The sequence below is a fragment of the Fringilla coelebs genome (genome assembly GCF_963513975.1).
Source record: "Fringilla coelebs genome assembly, chromosome: 4".
Classification (NCBI taxonomy): domain Eukaryota; kingdom Metazoa; phylum Chordata; class Aves; order Passeriformes; family Fringillidae; genus Fringilla; species Fringilla coelebs.
The window spans coordinates 52,585,459-52,608,798 of record NC_140032.1 but is presented as its reverse complement, the minus strand read 5'-3'; the positions used below and the strand labels follow the sequence as shown (position 1 = coordinate 52,608,798).

General features: G+C 41.5%; 1 protein-coding gene across 2 annotated transcripts in view; it reads left to right on the top strand.

The window, feature by feature from the left end:
• Positions 1-421: 421 nt before the first annotated feature.
• Positions 422-23,340, top strand: part of GRID2 (glutamate ionotropic receptor delta type subunit 2) — a gene marked incomplete at its 5' end in the record, with an annotated part of 671,475 nt that continues 648,556 nt past the window's right edge. For both annotated transcript variants that reach the window (XM_084203835.1, XM_084203834.1), the window contains one exon: positions 422-509. In XM_084203835.1, the coding sequence (XP_084059961.1) occupies positions 422-509 (88 nt within the window). The remainder of the gene's footprint in view (positions 510-23,340) is intronic.

Genomic DNA, 23,340 nt, shown 5'->3' with positions numbered 1-23,340 from the left:
CGTGTGTGTGCCTGCGTGTCTGTGTGTGTGAGCGTGTGCGTGGTGTGGGTTGGAAGTTGCTGTGCAGCAGCGGGACCGAGCGGATCCCTGGACCCGGCGGAAGGATGGGGATTGTCTGACCAGCAGAGGCGTCTGCTGCCCGCGGCGGCGCCCGGGCTGGATGGATTTGCTGCCGGCGCTCCCAGCAATTCTGGTGCTGCCCAGGAGCCCCGCGAAGTGACGCGGGGTTTCGCCGAGGAGAGGAGCGCTCGGAGCCCCGGGCTCGCTCCCTGACCAGCCGCGGCTCTGCGCCAGCCATCGGGATTTACACGCTCCTCCGGCTGCACCTCAAACTCTTGGGCTTCCTGCGCTGCGCTGTCCGCCGCGGCAGCACCGTTTGGCGAAGAGATCTGTTGTTATAAAGCCTGGACCTCCGGAGGAGATGGAAGTTTTCTCCCTCATCCTGGTCGTGTCCGTCTGTTGGACTCGAACCTGGAAAGCGGCGATTGCAGATTCAATCATTCATATCGGTAAGGGGGTGCTGCGCCTGCCGGTGCTGCTGGACACTTTTCCAGCTCTCTTTTGCAACCTTCCCTCTTTTGGAAGGCTTTTCCCCCTCCCCCCGTAGCCCCCACTGTCTTTTATCGCTTGCTCGCTTGCTTTTTTTTTGGTTGTCTAGTCCTCTCTTATAATTGGTTTCCACCAGGACCTCAGGCGTCCTCTTTTTCCCCTACCGCGCTGTGCAAAGGTTTCTTGGCGGCGGGGTATGTGCGTGCTTTAGACCTTGAGGTTTTGATGAGGCTGATGATGGGGGCACCCAGGGCTCGGGCACTTCCCTGGTTCCTCCCGCCGCCCCTCAGCTCCAGCCTGCTTTCCGCCTGCCCCGGCTCGCCCTCGGCCGGGGACACCCCTCGCCTCCCCCTGTTCCTCACACCAGGGTGACAGCCACGCAAGGCCCCCACCCCCCACACTTTTCCTTCTTTCACACCCCCCTCCCCGCCTTCCTCTCCCGCGGCGGAACAGGTGGTTTGGCAACGTGAGCGCTTCCCCTGCCGCGGGCGGCCGCGGGGGCGGGGGGCTCCGGCCGGCACCCCCTTCCCGGCCGCCACCCCGCCGGCCCCGTCTGCGCCTCCCGGAGCCGCCGCTCCCGGCAAGGGCAGCGGCCTCCCCTCCGCCCCGGGGGCAGGGGGCAGCTCGGGTTGATGCCGGTGCACGGCGCTGCCCGCACTGCCCGCACTGCCCGCGGCCCCTCGCTCCCCGCTATCCCGAGCCATCTCCGGCACGGCTGCCCTCCCTCTCGGCGGGGATGCGCCGAGCCCCGCTGCCGAGCGGCGCTCGGTTCCCGCGACCGGCGAGAGCGGGTGGCCCCCCTGCGCCGGCCGGGGATGCGCGGGGAGGGAGAGGAGCGGAGATGGGGAGAGGAGGGCGCTTCCCCCGCGGCCGCTCGCCCATCTGCAGGCACCGCACGCAGGCGGAGCGGGGGCGGGCGGCCGGCGCCGCGCTGCCCCGGGGAAGGTGCATTTCGGGGCACGGTCCCGCCGGGGGTTTGGGGAGGTTCCTGGGGCGGCGCCGGCCCCGGCTGTGGGGCAGCTGCCGCTCTCCTCGGGGTCGGCTTTATAAATATGTCTGCCGGTGGTTGTCGTGGGGATCCGTAGCGGGTTTCTGTGAAAGGGGAAGCGGGGAGAGCGCTTGGAAAGCGCGGCCGACAGGAGCTTTCCTGCGGGACCGAATTTGGGGCAGCGGTGCGCCAGCCCTCCGTGCTGCTGTCCCCGAGCCCAGGAGCCACCTCTCCCCTTAGGTACCGCAACTTTACAGGGGTCAGTCCTTTTGGCTGTCTGAGACTGGAGCGGCAAATACCGCACGGGGAGGTAGCGCTCTATGCCCTCCTTTTAAAGGGAGAAGGACTTTTTAAATTCTTCCCAGTTGCAGACTCTTAAAGCGACACTAGGAGACAGTTACGTCTTAGGGTTTCTTTCCTAAGAGCTTGTAACAAACGGTTACATCCTAGGATTTGGGGGGAAATTTTGACTGTGCAGCATATGAGGAGCTCCTTTGCAATCCACTGTCGCCCATCCTCCTGGCTAGAGCAGCGCTGCTGGGCAAGCCGTGTGCCTTTGCACTGCCGTCAGGGGAGACGATAGCTTTTCTCCCCTCATGTTAATGAAAATTTATTTGATTTATTTGTTTTATGTGATAAATGCAACACATTTTAATTATTTTTTTCAATAACGCTGTTAGTGATCACATCAACACAGTGAATCCTCACTGAAAGAAAAACCCCAACGACCCAAACTAGCAGAACCAAAGCAATTGCTTCTCACACAGTTTGTCTTGAGAGACAATTAGTACAGTTGACAAGGGGATTAGCTCTTTTTATAGACTGGTTTATGCTGCCATGAAAATGACAAACTATATAACTCGTAGACAGAGCTTTGCATTTACTAGAATGAATACTCTGAAAGTAAATTACCTGAAATCAGAACTAACAGTAAATGAATACACAGCTAAATATTCCAAGTTGTACAGCTCACAGATGAAAATTTAGCCCCAAGTAACACCACTGTATTTTGTGACCTGATCTTCTGACCCCTTTTTGCTTTCTTCCACTTGTATAAAATAAATTTATGCATAAAATATTTAGGCATAAATAATAAACTGTATTTATTAAAATGAGTGAGAAGAGGCAGTAGCAGGCTACCCTATGAAGAAATTAGCTACAGAAGAACTCACAAAGCCAAAGAAAAAACCAAAATACTCAGTTCAAGGGAAAGGAAATACTACCAGAGGTAGTTCTAATGCCTTAGGCAACAGACAGAATAAATGCATTATCTTTTTTTCGTTCTGCAGTGCTAAGATATTCAAGTGGAAAATATTTCCCCATGCTTGAGAGGGGCAGATGGTCATAAGAATTAACATGTTACCTGTGCATACCCTTTTCCTAATAGTACATATTTTTTTCAATATAATGCACAAACTCTCTTGCTTGCCTATATTTTATTTTACGTGTTTCCTGTAAAAGGATGCTTTCTGTCTCAAAGTATTTTATCAGTCCTCTCTTAGACAATGCCAAAAAATGTTACAATTTAATGAGTAGACATTAACGACTTGGTGATGTCAGTGGGAGGGATACAGTGACTGGTATCTATGATAATGCCTTTTCATATTCCTGTCTTCCGTGTACAGGTTCTGGTTTTGATCTCTAGAGAAGGTCTGTGCATATGTACTTGTGCACATTTAAAAAGAAATGTTTTCCTGTGTCATATTTTAAACATTGGTGGAGCTGCTTATAGCCTGTACGTTTCTGCTGCCCTGCTATTATAAATAGGAACTGGCAGTTCAGAAAGACTACATTAAGCACTCTTGTGAAAATGGTGAAATGAATCGACTCCACTATAATTTTCCTTACCCTTATATAAAAAAGAAAGGGGCAGGGTTACCATGTCAAAACTGTGCAATCCTGTATTATGCTGCTTCTCTCAGCCCATGCATTGATTGAGTAATTTCATCAGTCCCGCATTACTTGATTGCTTAGAAGTTTCCTAATGATCTGTATGCTGTAGGAAGAATCTGAAAGTCGTGAGTGGAATGGTAATGATCCCGTGTTTTATGAGGCTATTCAAAAAGTCGCTCTGATTTATGTAGCTCGAAAGCTCCCAAGTCTTTGAGATTAGCCACGCTGCCTGATATTTCCTTCATACATCAGTCGTCCCACACTCCCTACTCCCTAAACAGGAGTTTAGAACAGTGTTTTAATTAAGCAGGGATTAGGTGGCGTTCCTTGTCAACCTCACAATTTGCGTATGCTTTGTATCTTCTACTGCTGGTAGTCTCGTGCTTTTATACTTTGTACTTTGTGCTCCTTATTTTCCCTTGATAAATACGTAGTAATACATCTGTTCATGCTTATGGATTTCCTCTTGTGCTTACAGAAACACATAGGCAGATATATGTGAATTAGGTGCTGCAGAATCACCTAGGACAGCAGGCACATTGTGTGGTATACAAAAGTTTTGCTGAAAAAGTACTCTACAGTATTTTTGAAGGCTGATCTAGTTCAACCTCCCTGATTACCTCAAGTTGGTTTTTATGTTTATCAGTAACTTTAATCAGACACAGTCAACTGTGTACTAGCCGTGTTTTTTTTGTTTTTAATGGAAATTTCATAAAGGGAAATTTCATAAATAGATATAGTTGTGCATTATAAATGCTTCTACATATAATTTTACATCTGGTTTTAATATATTTATAGATACTGTTTTTTCTTCCTGAGAAAAAGAATCAGTTCTGCCCTTACCTTACTCCTCTCAGCTTTGTAGGCCAGCATTGCTGCATTCCTTTTGTTGGACAAGTTCCCAGCATTGCTGGGTCCTGAGTTTTGGCTCACACCTTTAAGCTCTGCTGTTCCATGGTTAATAATATCAAGGCAATTTCAGCATGGGGTCCATTGCTTGTTTCTTCTCTTGATGTTGGTGGTGACTAAAATGTAATTTTTTTCTGTGTAAAGGAAAGGGATTCTTGTTGTTTGGTGGGATGCCTGTCTCATTTCTTCTTGTAAGCTGATGTGCTACAGTGCAGCTGGGGTTGTGTTGTGAATTGGTAATAGGAATTTAATTTGCTGTGCTATTGGTGAAGCCTCATTAGGAGGTATGTAGTGTACGCCACTAACTGTTCATTACAGTACTCTCACATACATTTGCAAAGCACAAGAGAAGCGAGCAAAACAGATTTATTAAAAGCAAATAAATCTCTGTGTGCCTGTAGGGTCTGCAGGGGGGCACTCAGGTCCCTGTTGTCCCTGCTCTAGGATGTGGGAAGGTTACTTGCTTATTTTAAATACACCTCTTAGTGAGGACCTGGAACCCAGCGTGCTGGGGCTGAGCAGCCAGGAGCTCTATTAGTAACTGTGTTCTACTTAAATGCTCAGCCTGCGTGACAAACCCTCTGCTTCTGGGTGCCTTATTTCTGAAACACTTTCCCAGGTGCTTGGATTTGTGGCAGTGCTTCAGGCCCTGTGATGTGTGTTATTTACTCTGTAGCTGAAGAGGGATGACTTTGCATGCCATAGATTAGGGTTTGCCATCATCTAAAGGCAAGTTTGCCATTAGGTGTCACTGCTTTCTGGAGTGTTTCTTAGTCGTCATCAGGGCCTGATCCAGAGTTTGTCATAATCCAGGTGAGTGGCTAAGTTGACTTCAGAAGATTTTAAACTGAGCTAGTGGATTGCTGACTGCAGCAGGCAGCTCCTTCTCATGTTCTTAAATAACTCCTAGTGTTACATCAGGTTCTTTGTCCTTGATAAAGGCAGAGTAAAAAAAAAAGAAAAAAAGAAAAAAAATCAGCCATCCGTTTTCAAGTGGTGCCCTGACAAATGTCTGACATGGCAATCACTGCTGCTGCTCTGTGCTTTCACATGACTACTTATGGATGCACTGAGCCTTTGTTCTCACAATGCCATCTTTGAAAAAACACACTGGAGAAAAATCTTTCAAGACTGTGACTACATAAACCTACCAACTAAGGTTCATTTAACTTAATGAACAAAGGCATTAAGTATGGTTCTCTTCCACTCCCTGGCCCTGGAAAGCAAGTGGTATTGGCAAGAGATGGCTTCTGTAAGCCATTAGGTTACTCCCTAGATATAGACTTGAACTTACATCATTTTCTTCCATTTGATATATAGCTATCTATAATCTGCCATGACAGCCTGGTTTTGGCTGAAATTTATTGGAGGCTTTTGCCTTTTGAGTTGAGGTTTGTATTTTCACTCTTTGTTACTGCTACTCCACTGCTTGATTTTTTTTTCAGCACAGTAAAAAAATGGTTTTAAAAACAGTTTATGTGAAAAAGTAGTTCTATTTGGCTATCAGTTTCTAATGCATTTTCTTAATTTCCTGGTTTATATATGAGAACATGGTAACACTCTTTCCGTCTACACAAACTCCAAACATATTTTTGTTTATATATTCAGTGTTTAAAAACTTACTAGGCACAGATAATTACCATTGGTATTTGGACTTTCAAGTGACCCATAAGAAAAGGAAATAGTATTCTACTATTTTGAGCAATTATAAGAAAATGATCAAACTTTGAGAGCATGTTTTGCACATATGTTATGACACTTAGTATGTGCCAAAGGTTGATTTCAGGTGATACATTAGTAATGAAGTAAATGAAGATACCTTTCTGCATCTGCAAATTCAGTTGTCACTTTCTTTCTTTATTCAGTTAGTTTTGAATTCCAGAAGGAATCAGTTGTTAACTAAGCTGGTGAAATTTTGAAGCAAACCTTTATTTGAGATTCAGGGTTGGCTTGTGTGTCAAAGCAGCTCCCTACCTGTGCATCCTATGAGAACCTTACAGTCCAGTTCCTGGCTCTGCTCGGGCTCACACCCATCCATGAGAGCCCCAGATCCAGTTTGTGCTACCTAGAAGTGCCAAGAGACAAGTGTGACTGTCACAGCCCAAGAGCAAAGCACGACAGGCAGGCAGCCTGACAGAGTGCTGGGAGCTGCTCATCACAGCTCATGTTTCTTGGATGTGTTTTGTACCCCAGGCTTGCCGTGTAGCCACTGGCTTCCTGCAGGGCTTCCTGCACACAGATGCACTTCCTCTCCTCCTCTGGCGCTACATTATCCTCCTGCACCATGTATTGTGTCCATGAGGATGTAGTTGCTGTCCTGTTGCTTGCAGTAGTTACCAAAATGAACTATGTTGCAGTAGTTACCAAAATGTCATTGCTTTGGCTCATCTAGGCTGGCAGACTGTATTGGAAAAGGTGCAATACTGAGGGGCTGCAGTGTGACATGTGGCATGGGATGGGTGCTAAATGCATGTTGAATCAGTTTGGTGGAGTGCTGGTTAATCCATCCTCAACATCAGGTAAGGAAGGCAAAGCCTTCTGGGCACAGCTTTTAGCTGGCTTGTGCATTTAATGTGGCACGTGGGGAAGAGGAAGTGCTGTTGTCAGCCACTACAGAGGCAGAATATAATTGTGTGTTATGGTCATAGTAATTTAAACATCTAGACTGAAATGGAAGGAAGAGTGAGTGAGGAAAATGTGTCTTTCTTGCTGTACCTTTCTGATTTCCCAGGAACACTATCAGGGCAGTTTCCTCTGCTATTCCTCTATACAAGTGTCAGGCTTTGGTTTCTGGTTGTTGTTGGGAAGCAGTTGTGAGAACTGACGGAGTAAGGGAAAGATTCTCCTGTGCCTGCAACCACTATAATTAATAAAGGCTTGTGTGACTTGGAGAGTCGTAAGTGATCTCTCTAACAGGGAGGACACAGGCTGAAATTGAAGGTTAGTGAGTGAAATGTGCTGGTGTTTGGATGACAGTTCTGAAATCTGGCAAGGGAGCACGTTTGATGTTGTGCAGTGCTGTAATTTTGTAAGGTTCAGAATTTATGTCCTAGTTTCAGTGATAATATACTTAATTCAGAGAAGGAGGTATTTTGTGTTCTCTATTGTACCGCAGAGTGCACTTCAGCTGGAGAGACTTCTTCCTGCTTTGGTCTGGAACTCACCACAATAGCTCAAGGCAGGGATATTCTGAGAGCTGTAAGTGCTGCATTAAAAAAAAAAAAAAAGAGAAGCACTCATAAAGAGTTACTCTTAATGAGAAAGGGTAATAGAGTAACTACAGAATTTCTGTGAGGCGCTAAAGTTATGGTGGAAGAGGAGGTACAGGGACTATTACTCTAGTTTTAGTCAACTGTAAACTGATGGATTTGTAAGAGCAAGGTTAGATGTAAAGTAGATTTCCATTATACACATTAGTTGTGGAATGATGGGGGAGTAGGGTAGAAAAGAAAAGATGAAAGGGAAAAAGTTTCTTGAAAGTTCTGCTGGGTTTATGTGACAAGCTCTGTACCCAAGAGGAAATTGAAAAAGAAAATGAGTAAAAATGGAAGGAGGGGAAGAAAATAAGATATCAAAGGCAAAAGTCACTAGTTCTGTCTATTTCTATTTCTTTGGGAGCTGTGTAATGTTCCTGTAAATGCTATGCTCAATGGAAAGTCCTGAACCAGAAAGGGAAAAAAATGTCAGGATAAGAATTTAAATGAGGAGTTATATGTGTATTTTAATGTATTAGATAACTCTCTGTGCTGAAATGCTAATTATTCCTAATTGTTATATTTGCTTTACCCATGAATAAAATATCACATATCTAATAAAATATGCAGTGAAAATAACTGTAAAATTCCTCTTGGAGCCTTTCATGCAGATTTAAAGGATTTAATACCTTTTTTGTTCATTGCTTTTTAAAACATTAACTTTCTGTAATCAGTTGGATTGCGAAGGCCAATATCCAGTGAACCTAACAATAATTGCTTGTTTTGCAGAACAATTTTTTGTTAGTCCAGCCATATCTTTCTCAGAGGCTTAAATCGAGTTGGTGATTTCATTATAATAATTCACTTGTGATAAATCAAAATCAAATAGCACCGCTCCAGTGCCGTGGAAAGGAGCTCCAGATGAGAGCTCTGCAGAGAGCAGAGGATGGCAGAACAGCAGGCCTGAATGCCAGGCTTGCATTGTGCCAAATTTTAACGTATACACAGATATATCAATTTTGCAAAAGCATTTCAAAATAGAGAAATGTAACTTTGCGCAGGGTGGGCTTCCCTGCCTTGGGATGCCAACTGCAGATCTGTGTTTGGGACCCAAACCTGAGGACAGACTTGTTTTGCTTTTAAAGCATGCAGGAACTCATGTCAGTCAGGCTCAGGCTCCTGAGCCTGTGGGATGTTCTGGAGGTGTCAGTTGTATTTCTCAGGTGCCAAGACTCCACTGCAGAGTTATCTCACTGATTACAGTCGGTATTAAAACTCGTCTGGCTGGGCTGAAAGCACACAGTGGGGGTATCTTTACATTGCTAAGCAATGATGTTTCTTTTTGTTTATTCTTTGCCTTCTTGCAGTCCTTATAGTGTTCAACTTAAACGTTTGAGAAGCATTTTAAAGCCATTTCATGTACTAGAGGGTTGTCAAAGGGAAGAAGGCAGTAGAAAAGACACAGTTCTTGCTCAGTGAAGCCACTGTAGAGTCATGCCAGGGCACAGTGTGGACTTGCATTGTTAAATGCAAGTGAAAGTGATAGTTATTTTTGGTCTTATTAAAGTACATTAATTGCTCTCTTTCACTGTTTCTGTAAGCTTCTTTCTCTCTCATATTCCAGGCTCATGGCAAGAAGTTGTGATGCTCGCTGTGTTCTCTGCTCTTAAATATCTGCTTTTAATGTCCAGTAAGGAAAATGTTCAACACACCATAATACAGATTTCTGTTATTTGAATGAAACTGTTTTTTTTCTCTGGAAATTTCTCTGAAATTCCACTTACTTGACATCTTTTGAGGTCAAATACACATCAAAAAGTTGGTTATAATTCTTAAAGGTAGTCTTCCTTGGGCTTTCCTCTTTGTGAATGAATATGCTGAAGCACTAATGCATTTGCTATAAATATCTTTAAAAATTTACTCTTCTGGAGCTATTCTAGCTCCATGCTTGCTGATAGCAGGCACTGGGGTATGTATTAATGTATGCATATATCATTTGTAAGTACACGCTTTTTCATTAATCAGAAGGACTATGCTTATTGAAAATACTTGACTGGATTTTTCTTTAATTTGGGATGGCATTAGTTTCCACCCTAGGTAACAGCATGAAGATTTGGGAGGCTTTTTGCTTGCAGGCAGGAAGCCATAACGTGAATACAAGTGGTGAAATGGCCCCCCCACTGTGCTGGAAGCTGTACAAATATGAAACAAGAAGTTGGCTGTCAGGAGATTTGAAGCTGAAGTGAGAGAGAGGGCTTGGATCTCTCTGCAGCTCAGTTTGTACACCTGGAGACTGTGTCTTTTGAGAGGCAGATTCACTCGTTGATGTTTGTGAATGATCACTTTGGGTACAAAGGGATGAAAGCAGGTGGAAATGTTTACAGAGGTGTCCTGTCAGGGCAGATGTTGCATGGCTGATATCAAAAGTTCCTGATCTGGGGCTGTGAGGTGAAAGAGCTGACAAGAAAGCTGACATTGGCAGCAATGTGTTTGTAGTTATTACCTACAATATGTTATTGCCAGTAAGATTGATTAAATTGGCCAAATAGAAGCAATCATTATCTCATCAGCTGCCACCATGCTACTCTCTGGGTTTACCTAGTACAGAAAGTAATGCCCATGCCTACTCTCACTCCCTGTCTCACTCAGACAAATATTTCACAGTACAGTTTTGGAAGATTAGATAGGAAGAAAACCCCTTTTTTTGGAAAGTGGAACACTATATGTTGAACATCTCCCTACTTTGTTTAAAAGAGATATATAAATATAGTCAGTGATTCTGAGACTATCTGCAGCCTCCTTTGGTAGTCCCATGAAGCTTTTGTATTGCTGTGGAAATACTATTGAAAGAATCTAGAGAAATTATTATCCAGCTCCACAAAGTAGCTCTCCTGTTCTGGAATTGGTTTGCATCCTGGAGATACATGAGAAATTTGATACATGAGATACATACTCATTTTCTTGAAAAAGTTCACCCATTTTTGACAGTGTTGCAAAGAGTATAGGGCCTGTGTTAAATAAATGGCTGAAGGCAGTGGGCAGGAAAAACCCCTGTTCTCTGACACAGTACTGCTCTAGGAGCAGGACAGTGGTGGGAAATGTTCTGGTGATGCCTTCTGTGTGGGAGATTTGGAAAGGGATTGGAGGGTTGTGTTCAGCAGTGGTGGGAGTTGGCTGGGTGGTGGAGGGGTGCAGGAAGCATTTGGAGGGGTTAGCATGAGGGATGGGCAGTGCAGGATACCTCCAGGGAATAGCAGGAAATGTTTTGGGGTTTGGAGACTGGGCTTTATGTGTGGGACAGGGGAGGTATATGTCTAAGCATATGAGAAAAGTTGGGAAATCCAGAGGAACAAGGGACTGGAATGACACAAATATTACTGAAAAGCTTAATAATATAATGCAAATGGTGCTTTGAGAACAATATAGCTGGAAGATAATATTAAGTTTTAAAGAAATTAAATTACAGATTAGAAAATAGGATTGTTTCTCTCTGTCTAGCCTCTATAGTTTTACCATAAAGCATTTGATTTATGTGATAGATCTTAATTTTTGGGGTTTTTTCCAGCCAATAATTGTACCTGGTTACTTGGCAGAGAAGTAACATCCAGTTTACCTTTGTATTGTCTCATACCATTGTATACACAGGTGCAGACTATGAGTCCTGAGGTGTCAGCTTCCACTCCACTCCTCCCAGGGTAACTCTGAGTGTACCTTCCTGTGCCTTGACACTATCTTAGCATGTTCTTTTGTAGGCTGCTCTCCTATGCCTCCTTTTAAACTCAGCTGCTGTGGCTGGTGAGTAGGAGGAAGAGGTGCACACAGCCCCAGCTTCTGCTCCATCGACTTGTGACCTAATTTAGGGAGGGAGGGAAAGGGTAAATAATGCAGCCTGCTCCTGGATGCACAGGCTGCCGTGACTTTCATGGAATGAGGGGGCGAGTGCTAGCTTTCTCCTCATCTCAAATAGCTGCATAGCTGCTTTCAGAGTTACACCTTTCTTCAGTGAAGCTCCAGAGTGGCGAGTGGATCTCCTTTCACTCTTGTCTCGTGGCATGTGTCCTCATTTGGTCTGGTTTTCTGTCAACATCAACCTGGTCCAACCCCCATTCAAGGCAGCAAACAGGCAGTGGCTTGTGTTTCCTATAAATGAGACACACTGAGAATTGGGACAATAGTTTTTTAGAATATTTTTCTCTTTGAGAACAATGATCTCTAATAACAGGGAATGATGTATGGAATGGTGAAGTAAATACCTCCTCAGGGAAAGGTAGATAACGATAACATTTGGAAACTGCTATTGCTGAAAATCATCTTCTCAGGATTTAGTAATTAAAAAAAAAAAAAAGAAAAAAAGTCTGTTCGTTAAAGTATTGTAGGGTTGGAGATTTTTTTAGCATTTTTTTAAAGGGATGCATTTTTTCCCCCCCATTTTTTGTAAGACTGCCAAATGTCCCTGAGGCTAGAATTAATTGGCTCTTTGTGTTGTGTCAAGTAAGGAGTACGAGTGTTTTCAGAAAATACTAGGTTTACAGACTTCCATAGACAACATGAAAGGGAGAGAGGGGCTAACTTTCTATAAACAAGGTCCTTGCATCATTTTGTACCACTAACTCGGAGTAACAAGTAAAACATTGAAATTTCTGGTGTTGGAGCTTTGGAACTGTTGGAAACATCCCCTATGCCCTCATCCCTTCATTGTGACTAATCCTCCCTTCACAACAAGTGTGTGCCAACTTCTTATGCTCTCACCTCCAGGCATCTGCAATGAGTAAACAAATGTCTGCTCCTCAGAAGTAACCAGCATTTGGGTTTTTTGAAAGAGGTTCAGGAGTAGGGGCCATGGAGATGTATTTTGTGGTCGGCATTGCTTTAGTAATACAGCAGACGTTTCTTGTTGCGGTTCATTTCCCAAATTCCCCCTGACCATTTTGGATATGAAAGTATTTTATCATTTTTTAATAATGCTATTTCAAAGGCCACTTCTTTAAATGGATGGAAGCCAGAGGATGGCAGCAGTTGTAGATGTAAGCTTTGAAATGGCCCTTTTATGGGAGGGTTTGAGAAGTAAGTTGTGGAGCCATTGCATTAAAATTCCAAAGTGTTAACTTAAATGTAATAATGCTCTGACAAAGTGCTACTACCATCTGCTAGTGAGCATTAGTAATATTTTAAAATCTCCATAATTCCCAGAAAGAGCAGAGAAGTCATGGCATGAAGAAAAGTCAAACTCTAAATTAGTATTTTAGTTCAGGAAGTCGCACTCTCTTTGTGGGGACCACTAGCTATTACAGGTTTTGTGTCACACTCTCAGCTCACATAAGGGAGTAAATATTTGTGGTGTATGACTAGAATGATGCCTGTTTCTAACTGTTTCCAGCTTGGTCCCCAGTTTTGAGGCAGAATCCTTTTTATTTACAACCACTTCCCATTCACATCACAGCAAAAATTCAGTGGTAACTGCAAATAGAGTTTGCCTGGTAAGATAAAAAGGGGATGTACTCACTTGTTACATATCCATATCCTTGTACATAGAGCTTCATTCCTTATGATATAACCTCTGTGTACTGGGAGGCAGTTCTTTGTTCAGTGCTCCTGAGGGGTTTTGAACACCACCTGAACGCTCAGCCCGTTCTGCAATGTGAAAGTTGGTCTGCACTGAAGAGTATGATCTGTGGCTGGAAATGTTCTCAGCACCAGAACATCTCCATCCCCAGACTTCTCTCAGCTGAGTATGCAGAAGTAATTCAGCTTCTAGTAAGAAGAGGGTCTGAGCAGTTTTGAATCTATTCCAAAAGCCAGTGTAACTTATTGGTGTCTGTAAGGAAATGGTTTTTGTATCAGCGATAAAGCTACTCTACTCATATTAGCAAACAGCCAAATCTTGCACAATATTTTAAAAAGGATGTACAAAGAGAAATCTAGTAATGACAAACTACACATAGCTGTTGGATTGTTTAGTTTAGGAAGGATTTTGGAGATATTAAAAGATGCATTTTTATTAATATTCCATTTTAGAAGAAAAGGGAAAATGTGGCCAAGTAGACGTTTTTTTCTTGTCTTTCTCTTCCCCCTCCCAAAAAGGACTCTCTGAATTGTGTTTACTCAGTCTTGCATGGACTATAACTAATACTCAGCTTGCTCTGCATATAAGTTGATCATGTCTCATATGCTTTTAGCTGAAATAATCTTCATCAGCACTTCTTGCTGAGGTGTGGGTACTGTGTGTATGCCCATAGGCTTGCTGGTACAATGGTGTGTGGTCTATGTAGCTTATGCAGGCTAAGTCAAATTCTCCTCAGTTATAAACCAGTTCTACCCTGCATCATTATTTTGCATTATTTTCTTTTTCCCTGCTAGAAGTACAACTGATACTGATTTTGTGTTTGAGGAGTCCAGTCTTTCACTTGTTAGTTTGGGTGTAAAGATCTTCACCTCTTCCAAAACCCTGCTCAGAAACCCACACTGCTTTCCGTGTTTTTCACGTCGACAGGCTGATTACCCTAAAAATTAATTGTTTGAGACAAGTAACTAAGTCCAGGATGAATGAAAGATTCTTGGCTGTTACTCAATTCAAGCAACTATGTTGTCTTGTACTATCACGGAGTGGTGTTTTGGTTTATCTGATGTGAGAGAGGGACCTTCTATTGTGTTAGCAAACATCTGTGTGAGGCAGAGGGAACAGAGAATGTTTGAGCTGTGAGAATGTGGTCTTACCATCACAATATTCTTGTCATGCTCTTGCTTTTTGCTTAGACAGGTTTTTGTTTCCTTTCATATCTTGTGCATACAGAAAAATAAAACCAGATGGATTTTTCATACATTTACAGTGAATAATGTGCTGATGAAATAGAATTGGCCAGTCCACAGTTGTCAGTCAATAAAGCTGCCCCTTGAAGGGATCTCTGGTTTTCATGACTGGGTGCTGAGTAGTCTCTGCTGGCTCTGTCATGTGGCACAAAAATTAGTCCAGATGCATGTCCACATAATTTTCACTGCTTGTCTCCTTGTATGTAGATGTTTATCTTGCCCCTTAAAACTGTTTCAATACTAAGAGATTCAAAGCACATATGAGCAGGAGCTGAACTTTATTAAGAAGCAACTTGTGATAGGGCTAAGGAGGCCAATCTCCACCTCATAAATCTTTTTGAAAGGACCCAAAGCCATTTCTAGCAGCTATCTTTTTACTGATCCCTCTTATTCCCAGCATCTTGACAAAGAATGAGATTGATTTCACCAGGAGTGAGGGAAGCACTTGTTCTAGCACCAAAGAGTAGGGGGAAGGTAGGAGGTGGTTGGTGATTTGGTGCAGGTCTTCTTGAATTCTTGCCCCTATGATTGAGTATAAAAATGGTAGAATGCTGTGCAAGGCACATGTTTGTTGTCTGCTTATTTTAGAATCAGAATTTTCTTAAAACTATGCAGAGAGGTGTTTTGTGAGATCTAAAATAAAAATTTAGAAGTGCTCAGAAACATAGTCATTACTGCAAATCCTTCTTGATAATCTACCTCTGTTTATAAATAAACAAGTGTCTTTTTACAAGTGTGATTGGCAAAAGGCAGAGTAGCCTGGCTAAAAGTGTTTTGGGTCTAAATGGCACGAAGCTGAGAGTGAGTTCACACAGGAATATCCTGATACAGTTTGCTGAGGAGTCACTCATGGCAGCTAAACCAGCTCATAGGTGGGCAGGTGTAAGGTTCTCCTCCTTTCCTTAGCATTCTCACCAAAACAACTTGGACGTGCTCCTGGCCACCCCTGACTACCCTCTTTTGTGTATGCAGATGCCTGCCTATCTCATTCCCAACAAAATTATCTCATCTCATCCCATCCCATGCCTCCACTTACTTTTCTGCCCCACGAACTGCTTCCAGGGGACAGCGAAGGTTTTAACTGCATGCCAGCAGTTTCTTGTGCTTGTCAATTGCCAAGGGTTGAAGCCAAGAAGGGAAAAGTTCTCTGCCACTTGGCAGGTACTTCTGTCAAGCAGTTGTTCTCTCTTCACCATGTCTTGGGCCATTCCCTCCAGACTGAATTTGACACCAGCAATGACATTTATCTTCACAGTACCTATGTTGTAAAAACCTGTATTTATGGAGATCCATACCTTTGAGATGAAATGACTGTGTGTTTGTGAATTGCAAGCATATTTATGTTGAGATCTGGCATAGTGGTAGGGAGGAACTGGAGGAGTTCCTGAGGCAGCAGCTCTAAGGCAAGAGTTGTCTCTGGAGTTTGTGGCTAAATGGCAAATTGTGTTCCCTGGTGCTGTTCATGCCGTAGCATTGCTAAGTACCCATGTTGTGGTGAGAAAATGGACTAGTTGGATGTGCTGTCTGTAAAAAGTGCGTAGCAAAAAGCAGTCCACGGTGAAGTTTTTGTAATCTTGCTGTCTTGTTTCCCATCAACTTCATTTACTTGGTCTCAGGCCCCAGGACAATGCTCATGTGTCTATGTTACCAGAAAGGCAAAGGAAAACTTCAATGATAGTTTTAGCCTGAAACTATTTGGGAAATATTTCTGCTTCTGTTACTTCTTATTTTTCCCCATCTGTGCTGACAGATTATATTTATTAGCACAACACAATATTTGGAGCCAAAATACGTAATAAAATCCTAGTTAAAATGCTTATTTATCTGTCTGCTCCTTATAAAATAGGATTTCTAGGTTCTTGCTGGTTATGTGATATAAGTGGCACTGGTCTGGGGGTACTAGAGCTAACTTGGCTGAGCACAGTACCTAACTTACTTATGCTTGGTTATGTTCACTATATAGTCTGTATTGAGCAGCATCTATATGAAATCAAAAGTGACGAACAGATAGAGAAGGTCAGGGTTTTTTCCCTAACTACTAATCATAAATTGTGCGGCCAAGAAGTTTTTGCAATGACACAACAAAGTGTTTTCAATGCATTGTTTTTCATGCAAAACAATATTTTTGCAGACTACTGGTGCTGCTGACTGACAACAGCCTTGAAATATTCTCAGACTTTAGGTTTTTCCTATTCTGTAAAGATCTGAAAGTGTCTTTGCCCCATCTCACTGTCTGAACATAGTGTGCATTTGAACATGTTGCTGGGTTCAAATGGAGCTTTAATCCTGCATTAATTATTTTCTTGGTAATAACTCCTACTGGAACGGTCATCAGGCTAAAGACTGCTGACTATGTTCCTTCTCTCATCTCTAACTGGAACGTGGTGAAAGGCTAAGTAGATTTTTAAGGTAGTCTCTTGTGCCCTGCTTGAAAAAAGGGGCATATAATTCACAGCTGATACTATTTTCATCATCCTCAAGGGCTGTGATAGTGGAGCCACTAACACAGTCTGAGAGACCTGAGTGTGTGTGCATAGAAACTTTTTTTAGGAGATAAGGTGAGGGAAATAAAATATTTCCTGTATCACATGTTAGGAAAAGCTGCCAGAGCCATTTAAAAGGAAACAAAATGGGCTATAACAATCTTCTTATAGAGGATTCTTTTAGGTAAAAACATCATGGCCTCTGTTTTAGAACTTTTGGAGGAAAAACATGTCTACCATGGGGGCTGAAATCTGTTTTCTGCCTTTGCAGACTCCATCTCTCATGATTTCCGAAATCAGTATGAATCATTCCATTGACTTTATTGGACTTTGGATCACATCTTCTATATTTATGTAGTTCCTTCTTGTCCTTTTATCCTTTCCTTCTCTCTCCCATACAACTAGTTCCTTGCCTTTTTTTATGCAACTGCATTACTAGCTGCCAATACTCATAAGCAGCCTTTCAGTAATGCGTGTGGAGTGTGTGATGTGTGAATTGAGGGAGGCTGACTAGGGAAGTCTTCACATTCAGATTTAAACATAGGTGGAAATCCCACTGACATGTTATTCCTATTGCTCTTATAATCTTTTGTATTGCTTTAAGTATTTTTGTCTGAAGAGGCAAAACCTCATTTAGAAGCAAGTTAATTTTCAGTGTTTCTGAGACATTGATCCCTGCCAGCTACTAAAGACAGAACAAGATGGACTGCACTGATGTCTGTTCAGGGCAGCCCCTGTATATCATCTATTCTGTGCTTTATTCTTATTGTGGCTAACAGGAAAGGAGTCAAAAAGTAGTTTTATACTAAAGAAATAAGATTAAAATTTGTGGAAGCTGAATTCTGTTTTGGACTCTCTGCTGACCTGGAGGAGCACTTACAGTGATTGACACACATGCAGTATGGAAGTGGGATCATCAGGGCTCCTGGTGAGCTAGTGTTGCACCTGTGCAGGTATTGCCTTGACTCACTGAACCTCTCTTTTCCACGGGGAGAATGAGATCCCCTTACTGAACACATTTTGCCTTGTCTGCCGTGTCTGCGCTCTTCGGGTCGAGCTCTGCCTTTTGCTGCCTTGTATCTGCGTGGCCAATGCCAGTGATACCATTTCAGCTGAGAGCTCTGAAGGTTCCTGTACAACTGTTGGTTGTAAAAATGTATTTTTTGCATCAATGACTAGAGCAAGCTATTCTATTTTAGGAAGGCAAAATTTGGATGCAAGGAATGAGCTTATTCTGTGATATGCTTCCAAGATGATTGTGAGTGATGGAGCTGGAGTGTTCGCTCAGTTTTACTGGAGGGCGGAAAGTGCTGATGTGGATTGCTACTGTTACAGCCAGAAATTGGGGCTTTGGGTGTAAGTTAAAAGTATAAATGTGTATTTATGAAGGCAGTCAAGCTCTAGCTTGTGTAAAGGTATTTGTGACAGTGTTTCAAATGGCACTGAAAGTGCATCTCTCCATGAATAGGAAACAAACGTTTTCTTTTTTCACGTATTCTTATCTGCCGTTTCAGGTAAACGTGTTATCTGGAGGAATTGCTCTCTTTTGCAATTGCTGCACAACTTTAAATTAGAATCTAAAATATCCAGTCTGAAAACCTAAACCTGAAAATTGTGGATGATTTCCTGAATTACCAGAGGATTATGTGTTTGTTTTTCCTTTGACATACAATACTGTGGCATTGTAAATCCACCAAAGAGCAGACCAACTAAAACAATGTCTTTATTCTACAAGGCAAAGCAAGTGTTAGGGCAGAGAAGTACACATCTGTTTTTGAACTAATGTCTATACTTCTGGTGGGCTTTAAAAGCTTCTTTAATTTCACACCTTTTTTTCTTCTTACCAGGTTTTTGAAACACAAAAGTATTTTTGAAAACAACTTTCCCATTGGAAATATTAATCAAAGATGCTGCGATAGTTTACAGAATAGTTTGCTACAAGCATTGTGGGGTTTTGAAAGGGGTGCTTCCAAATTTAGTACCTTTTGAAAGGATTGAAATTGATGTGCAGCCTGCAGAATGTGTACAGCAGGTGTAACAATCCTAGTGATCAGATGATTTTCTCACCCACTGCTCCAAGTTGATATAGGTATCAAAAAGAGAGGTGAGCCATGTTTCCTGAGCAGAGATGAAAATATTATGCATTTTTCCACTGAGCAGTCTGCATCCATGATGAGTGTTTTCTCTGCATATCCTTTCTTGTGTGCCACCACTTGGTCAGCTTCACCTTTTCTGTGAAAATATCCACTGCTGTGTTCTGAAGGATGTCCTTCTGGCCTGCTTTTTGGTATGGAGTTCCTATAATTTGGGATTCATCCTCCTTATCTACCTGTCCTATTGCGTATGTGTCAGTATTTCCAGTTGTATCTTTCAAGGGCAGCAAACTCCCCTGAAATTTCTTTTCCTATTGGATGTATATTTGCCTTTTACAGGTGGCTGAGGGGTGCAAGTATAAAGCACATCATATATGTACTCCTTTGTTTTTACACTGAAGTTGGCAGGTTTGCAATGTTGTATGCTTCAGATATTTAAAGGGATTAAGTTCGAATAAACTCTGAAAAGTTGATGCATTTCACAGCTTCTTTTAAAGTCATTCAGAGTCTTCATCTGCAAGGCTTTTTAAAATAATGAATATTTTTATGCTATTTCATTTCATTTTATTCAAAGCTGAATAAAGGCAGAGTTTTTTTAAAGTTACCCAGCAATTGTAAGTCTTAAGTGTTAAAAATTCACATTTTAGGAAGATTTGTATTGTTTATTGTACTGGCTGGATTAGTGAAGTCCTATTTTAAATATTAATAGGAAGAAATGTTAACACTCACAATAGGACTTCAGCTTTAGAAATATTATCTGAGCAAGCAAGGTCAGATTAGTCATGCACTTTAGATGTAAGAATATTGCTACGGTTAAAGCACTTGACTTGCACTTGGGAGACTCCTTTGTTTTTTTGCCATTTCCACTAATTCTGGCCTGACATTGGGCAAGTCATTCATCTTGTTTCATTGTGCGAACAACAGTGAGCGTTTCTGGCTCTGTCACTATCTTCAGAATATTATTTTGCAATTATTAGGACTTTTAAGGGAACATTGAAAAGCTGGGGCATCCTGAGCAGATAAGCAGAATCCAGAGCTTCAAAACAAACAAACAAAAGCCCATGCCTTGAGCTTTTCCATGTCAGTCTGAGGCGCACTCAGAATGTTCTGTTCCCTCTGAATGATAAGATCTGTAATATGTAACTAAGGTGGTATTGCCAGATCTTGACAAGGCGATGACAGCATATGTATAAAATGTTTTAGTGTGGCAGTGGGAATTCTTCCTAGACTGTTCATACACATATTTACTTACACAGCCACATGCAGCTACGTACTTTTACTATTTTGTTCCCCCAGCAATATTCAGGGAGAAAAGTTACTTGTGCCATTACTGAAAATAGACTATGGCTTCTATTTCAACAAATGATTAAAAATAATTGTTTGAAGAATTTCATGGTTATAGAACCATGGCTGATTAACATACTAACATAAAAAATGAGGGAAATTAAATGTTTACTGTAAAAAAACAAAATCTGAAAACTTACTATGTTCTTTTTTTTCAAGACAAAGAAATTCAGTTGGTGGACACTGGTTATTTTTTATAGCTTAATAAAAACTTCTTTGTATGCTTTTTTAAAAATTTCATTTTATGCTGTAATGTTTACTAAGGATGTCTCAAACCAGCCTGACAGTTGAGTACATTGATTATATGGATATCTGCTATCTAAATTGGCAATTGGTTAAGGCTGCTGTTATTGTAGAAGATAAAATATTCATTTTGGTTACTAACATTTATTTTTCCTGCATACCAATTATTTTTCCTTCTGTTACAGTTTGCATATATAGCTCTTCTATGAGTAATTCTGTGTATGTTTGTATAATCCTACAGTGCTTTCTGAATAGATTAAGGAATTAATTTGCCTTCTAATTTTCCTCTTCCTTATTCATCATTTGTAACTATGCAGAACAATAATTAAGACAAGAGGGAAGAAGTACAGTGCATTGATTGTTCTTTAAATCCATAACTGCCTATGAAAAGGGACATTCAGCTATAAACTCTTTTTATCAGTTAAATGGAATTTATTTTTAGAAGGGGTATGTGGGCACACATATGTGATATTAGCAGGTAGGTGGTAACGTCAGTATGTAATTTGGCCTCCTGTATGTGAATATTGTTGGTCTTGTGTACCCTACTGACTTAGAATGTTTTGCTGATATTTGGGAACTAGACCTAAGCAATATCTGTAGGAAGAAAGTAATTTGGTTTCTGAACCACACCAGTTCTCAAAACTTTGAAAACACAATGTGTCAACTTTACCCATTGACCCTGCTCTAAATGGGGAAAGGATGTGGTTTTTGCAATGTAAAAGGCAGGAGAAGTACATTCCCTGAATTATGAAGAGGAAGCAAATGAGTTATCCTAGCCTATATATTTTAGCGTTTCAAGCCACTCTGGGGTTACATTGTGAGTTGTTAGGTTAGCTGGTCAGAGTTGTGCTGGAGGAAGATAAATTTTAGCCATTAACACATTAGCAATGTGAAAAAGAGAAAGAAACACAATTCTATTAACAGGGCTGATGGGCCAGTCAAAGTAGCTGGAAACTCATTAGGTGCTGTATTTCCATCAATGTGTACATCTGTAGCAATTGAAAAACACTTAAGGAGTTGGAGACTTCAGATTATGATCCAGACACTTGTCTTCAGTAGGACATTTGTTTTTGTGCTAGGTTTTGTGCTCAGAAGTCGCTCTTAAAATGCTGCAGAGAACTACTCTGCAGTTTTCCTAATCCCCCACACCACTGCACAGCTATCTCATTCTGTGAAAGGAAAAAGAATTTAAGGATATGAAAAACAGAAAAGAGAAATGCAATTTGCAGGATTGTTTTCTTGATTTGTATGTTTTACCATACATGAGAAGGGTGTGGGAAGTGAATGATGATTACAAGTAACACATTTATTTGTTGTGTATTGTCAAAATAGGAATATAATTGCATTCTAGTACTTATCTGCAGTAGTGCTTGCTGCTTGTGATAGCTTCTGGTCTGCTTGCAGTCAAATGTGAGCAAAACAGGCTTTTGCAGCATCTAATTCAGACTCCGTGCTCCCTCCACTTCCAACTGCTGGTTTTGAAAACTTCTGCCCTAAGTAATTTGTGCCTTTTTGTTTTCTAGCAGGAAAACTTTTTTTACTATCTGGCAAGTGATGGCCTTCAAAAGATTTTTCTGAAGCTGGAACAAAGAAAAGCCATAAGGGCTCTGATTATTCTCTCCCTCCTATGTGCAGCCCTCTGCAAAATACTATATTCTTTTTAATCACAGGTGCCAGGGCACTGCTGCCTTTTCACTCTCTTGTGATGTTCTCCAAGAAGAATTCTTGCTGTTGCAGTAAATTGTGGCTACGGACAGAAGGAGCTAGTTATCTCAATGTGTTCTTAAGCTAAAGAAAGTCTGTGATTCTGATTCTTTCTTCAGAATAATTTCTTGGCTCAGTTAGTTCCTTTGAGGACAACAGCTTTGAGGTAACTTGCTAGAAAATCAGTGAAATTTGAACTTTTTGAAAATGAAGTTAAACTCCTCATGCATATTTCATGAATGCTTCTCTAAAGAAATGGCTTCAGTGTACACAGCAGGTGCCAAATTACAAACTCTCTTTCTCTTTCTATGTACACGTGTGGTGAGTCATTACCAGATTAGTCACCAAATGGTTTCAGTGCTTTAGGATGAGGACACCTGCCTTGGCTGCTCTTCAGAGCTCACCGTCCCATTAGCTGCCAAGTACCTGACAAACTGGTGTCACCTATCATCTTGTTTGCAGGTGAAACTCTTAACCACTGACCTCTATGCCAGAAATTGTGGTGGTACCACTGGCAGGTAGGGAAGGAATATGTGTTCATTCTGCTCAGATGACTAGCTAGGTAAGTCCCTCAGTCTAGCAGAGACAGAAGTAAAGACAGCTCTGGTGAATTTAAGTGACAAGAAGTCAGTTGAAATATAAATAATAATATTAATTTTCTTGTTAAGAAGAATAAAAGTAACTTTTGTAATCTATTTTCTAGCCCAAGAAATTCAGGGGAGCTACACAGGAAAGGTCTTAGCTGAATTTACTTGGTGGTGATGAACATTCTTGGTTAGGTTAGTTCTTTTCCACTGGTGTCTTATTGATTGAGCTGGGGTTGATCTAATGGCCTAGGAATTAAGTGAGAATCTTTGTGATAAAAGAGAAAAATTTTCTTTCGTTATGCACATAAAAATAATGTGGGTTAATTGAAAGAGAATGAATGTATATTTTCAGTTATCAAAAGTTTCAGGGTTTTTGTTTCTGTTGAGTTGTAATTTTAACTGCAAATATATATTGTGCATATATCAGTCTTTGAGTAAAAAGTAATACATCTCCATCCTGGGGGAAGACAAAAAAATCTAGATTCCACTTCCTCAAGCCTCTTCTAAGATGATTTTAGCATTGTTTCTGGTGTTCTTTAGAAATAT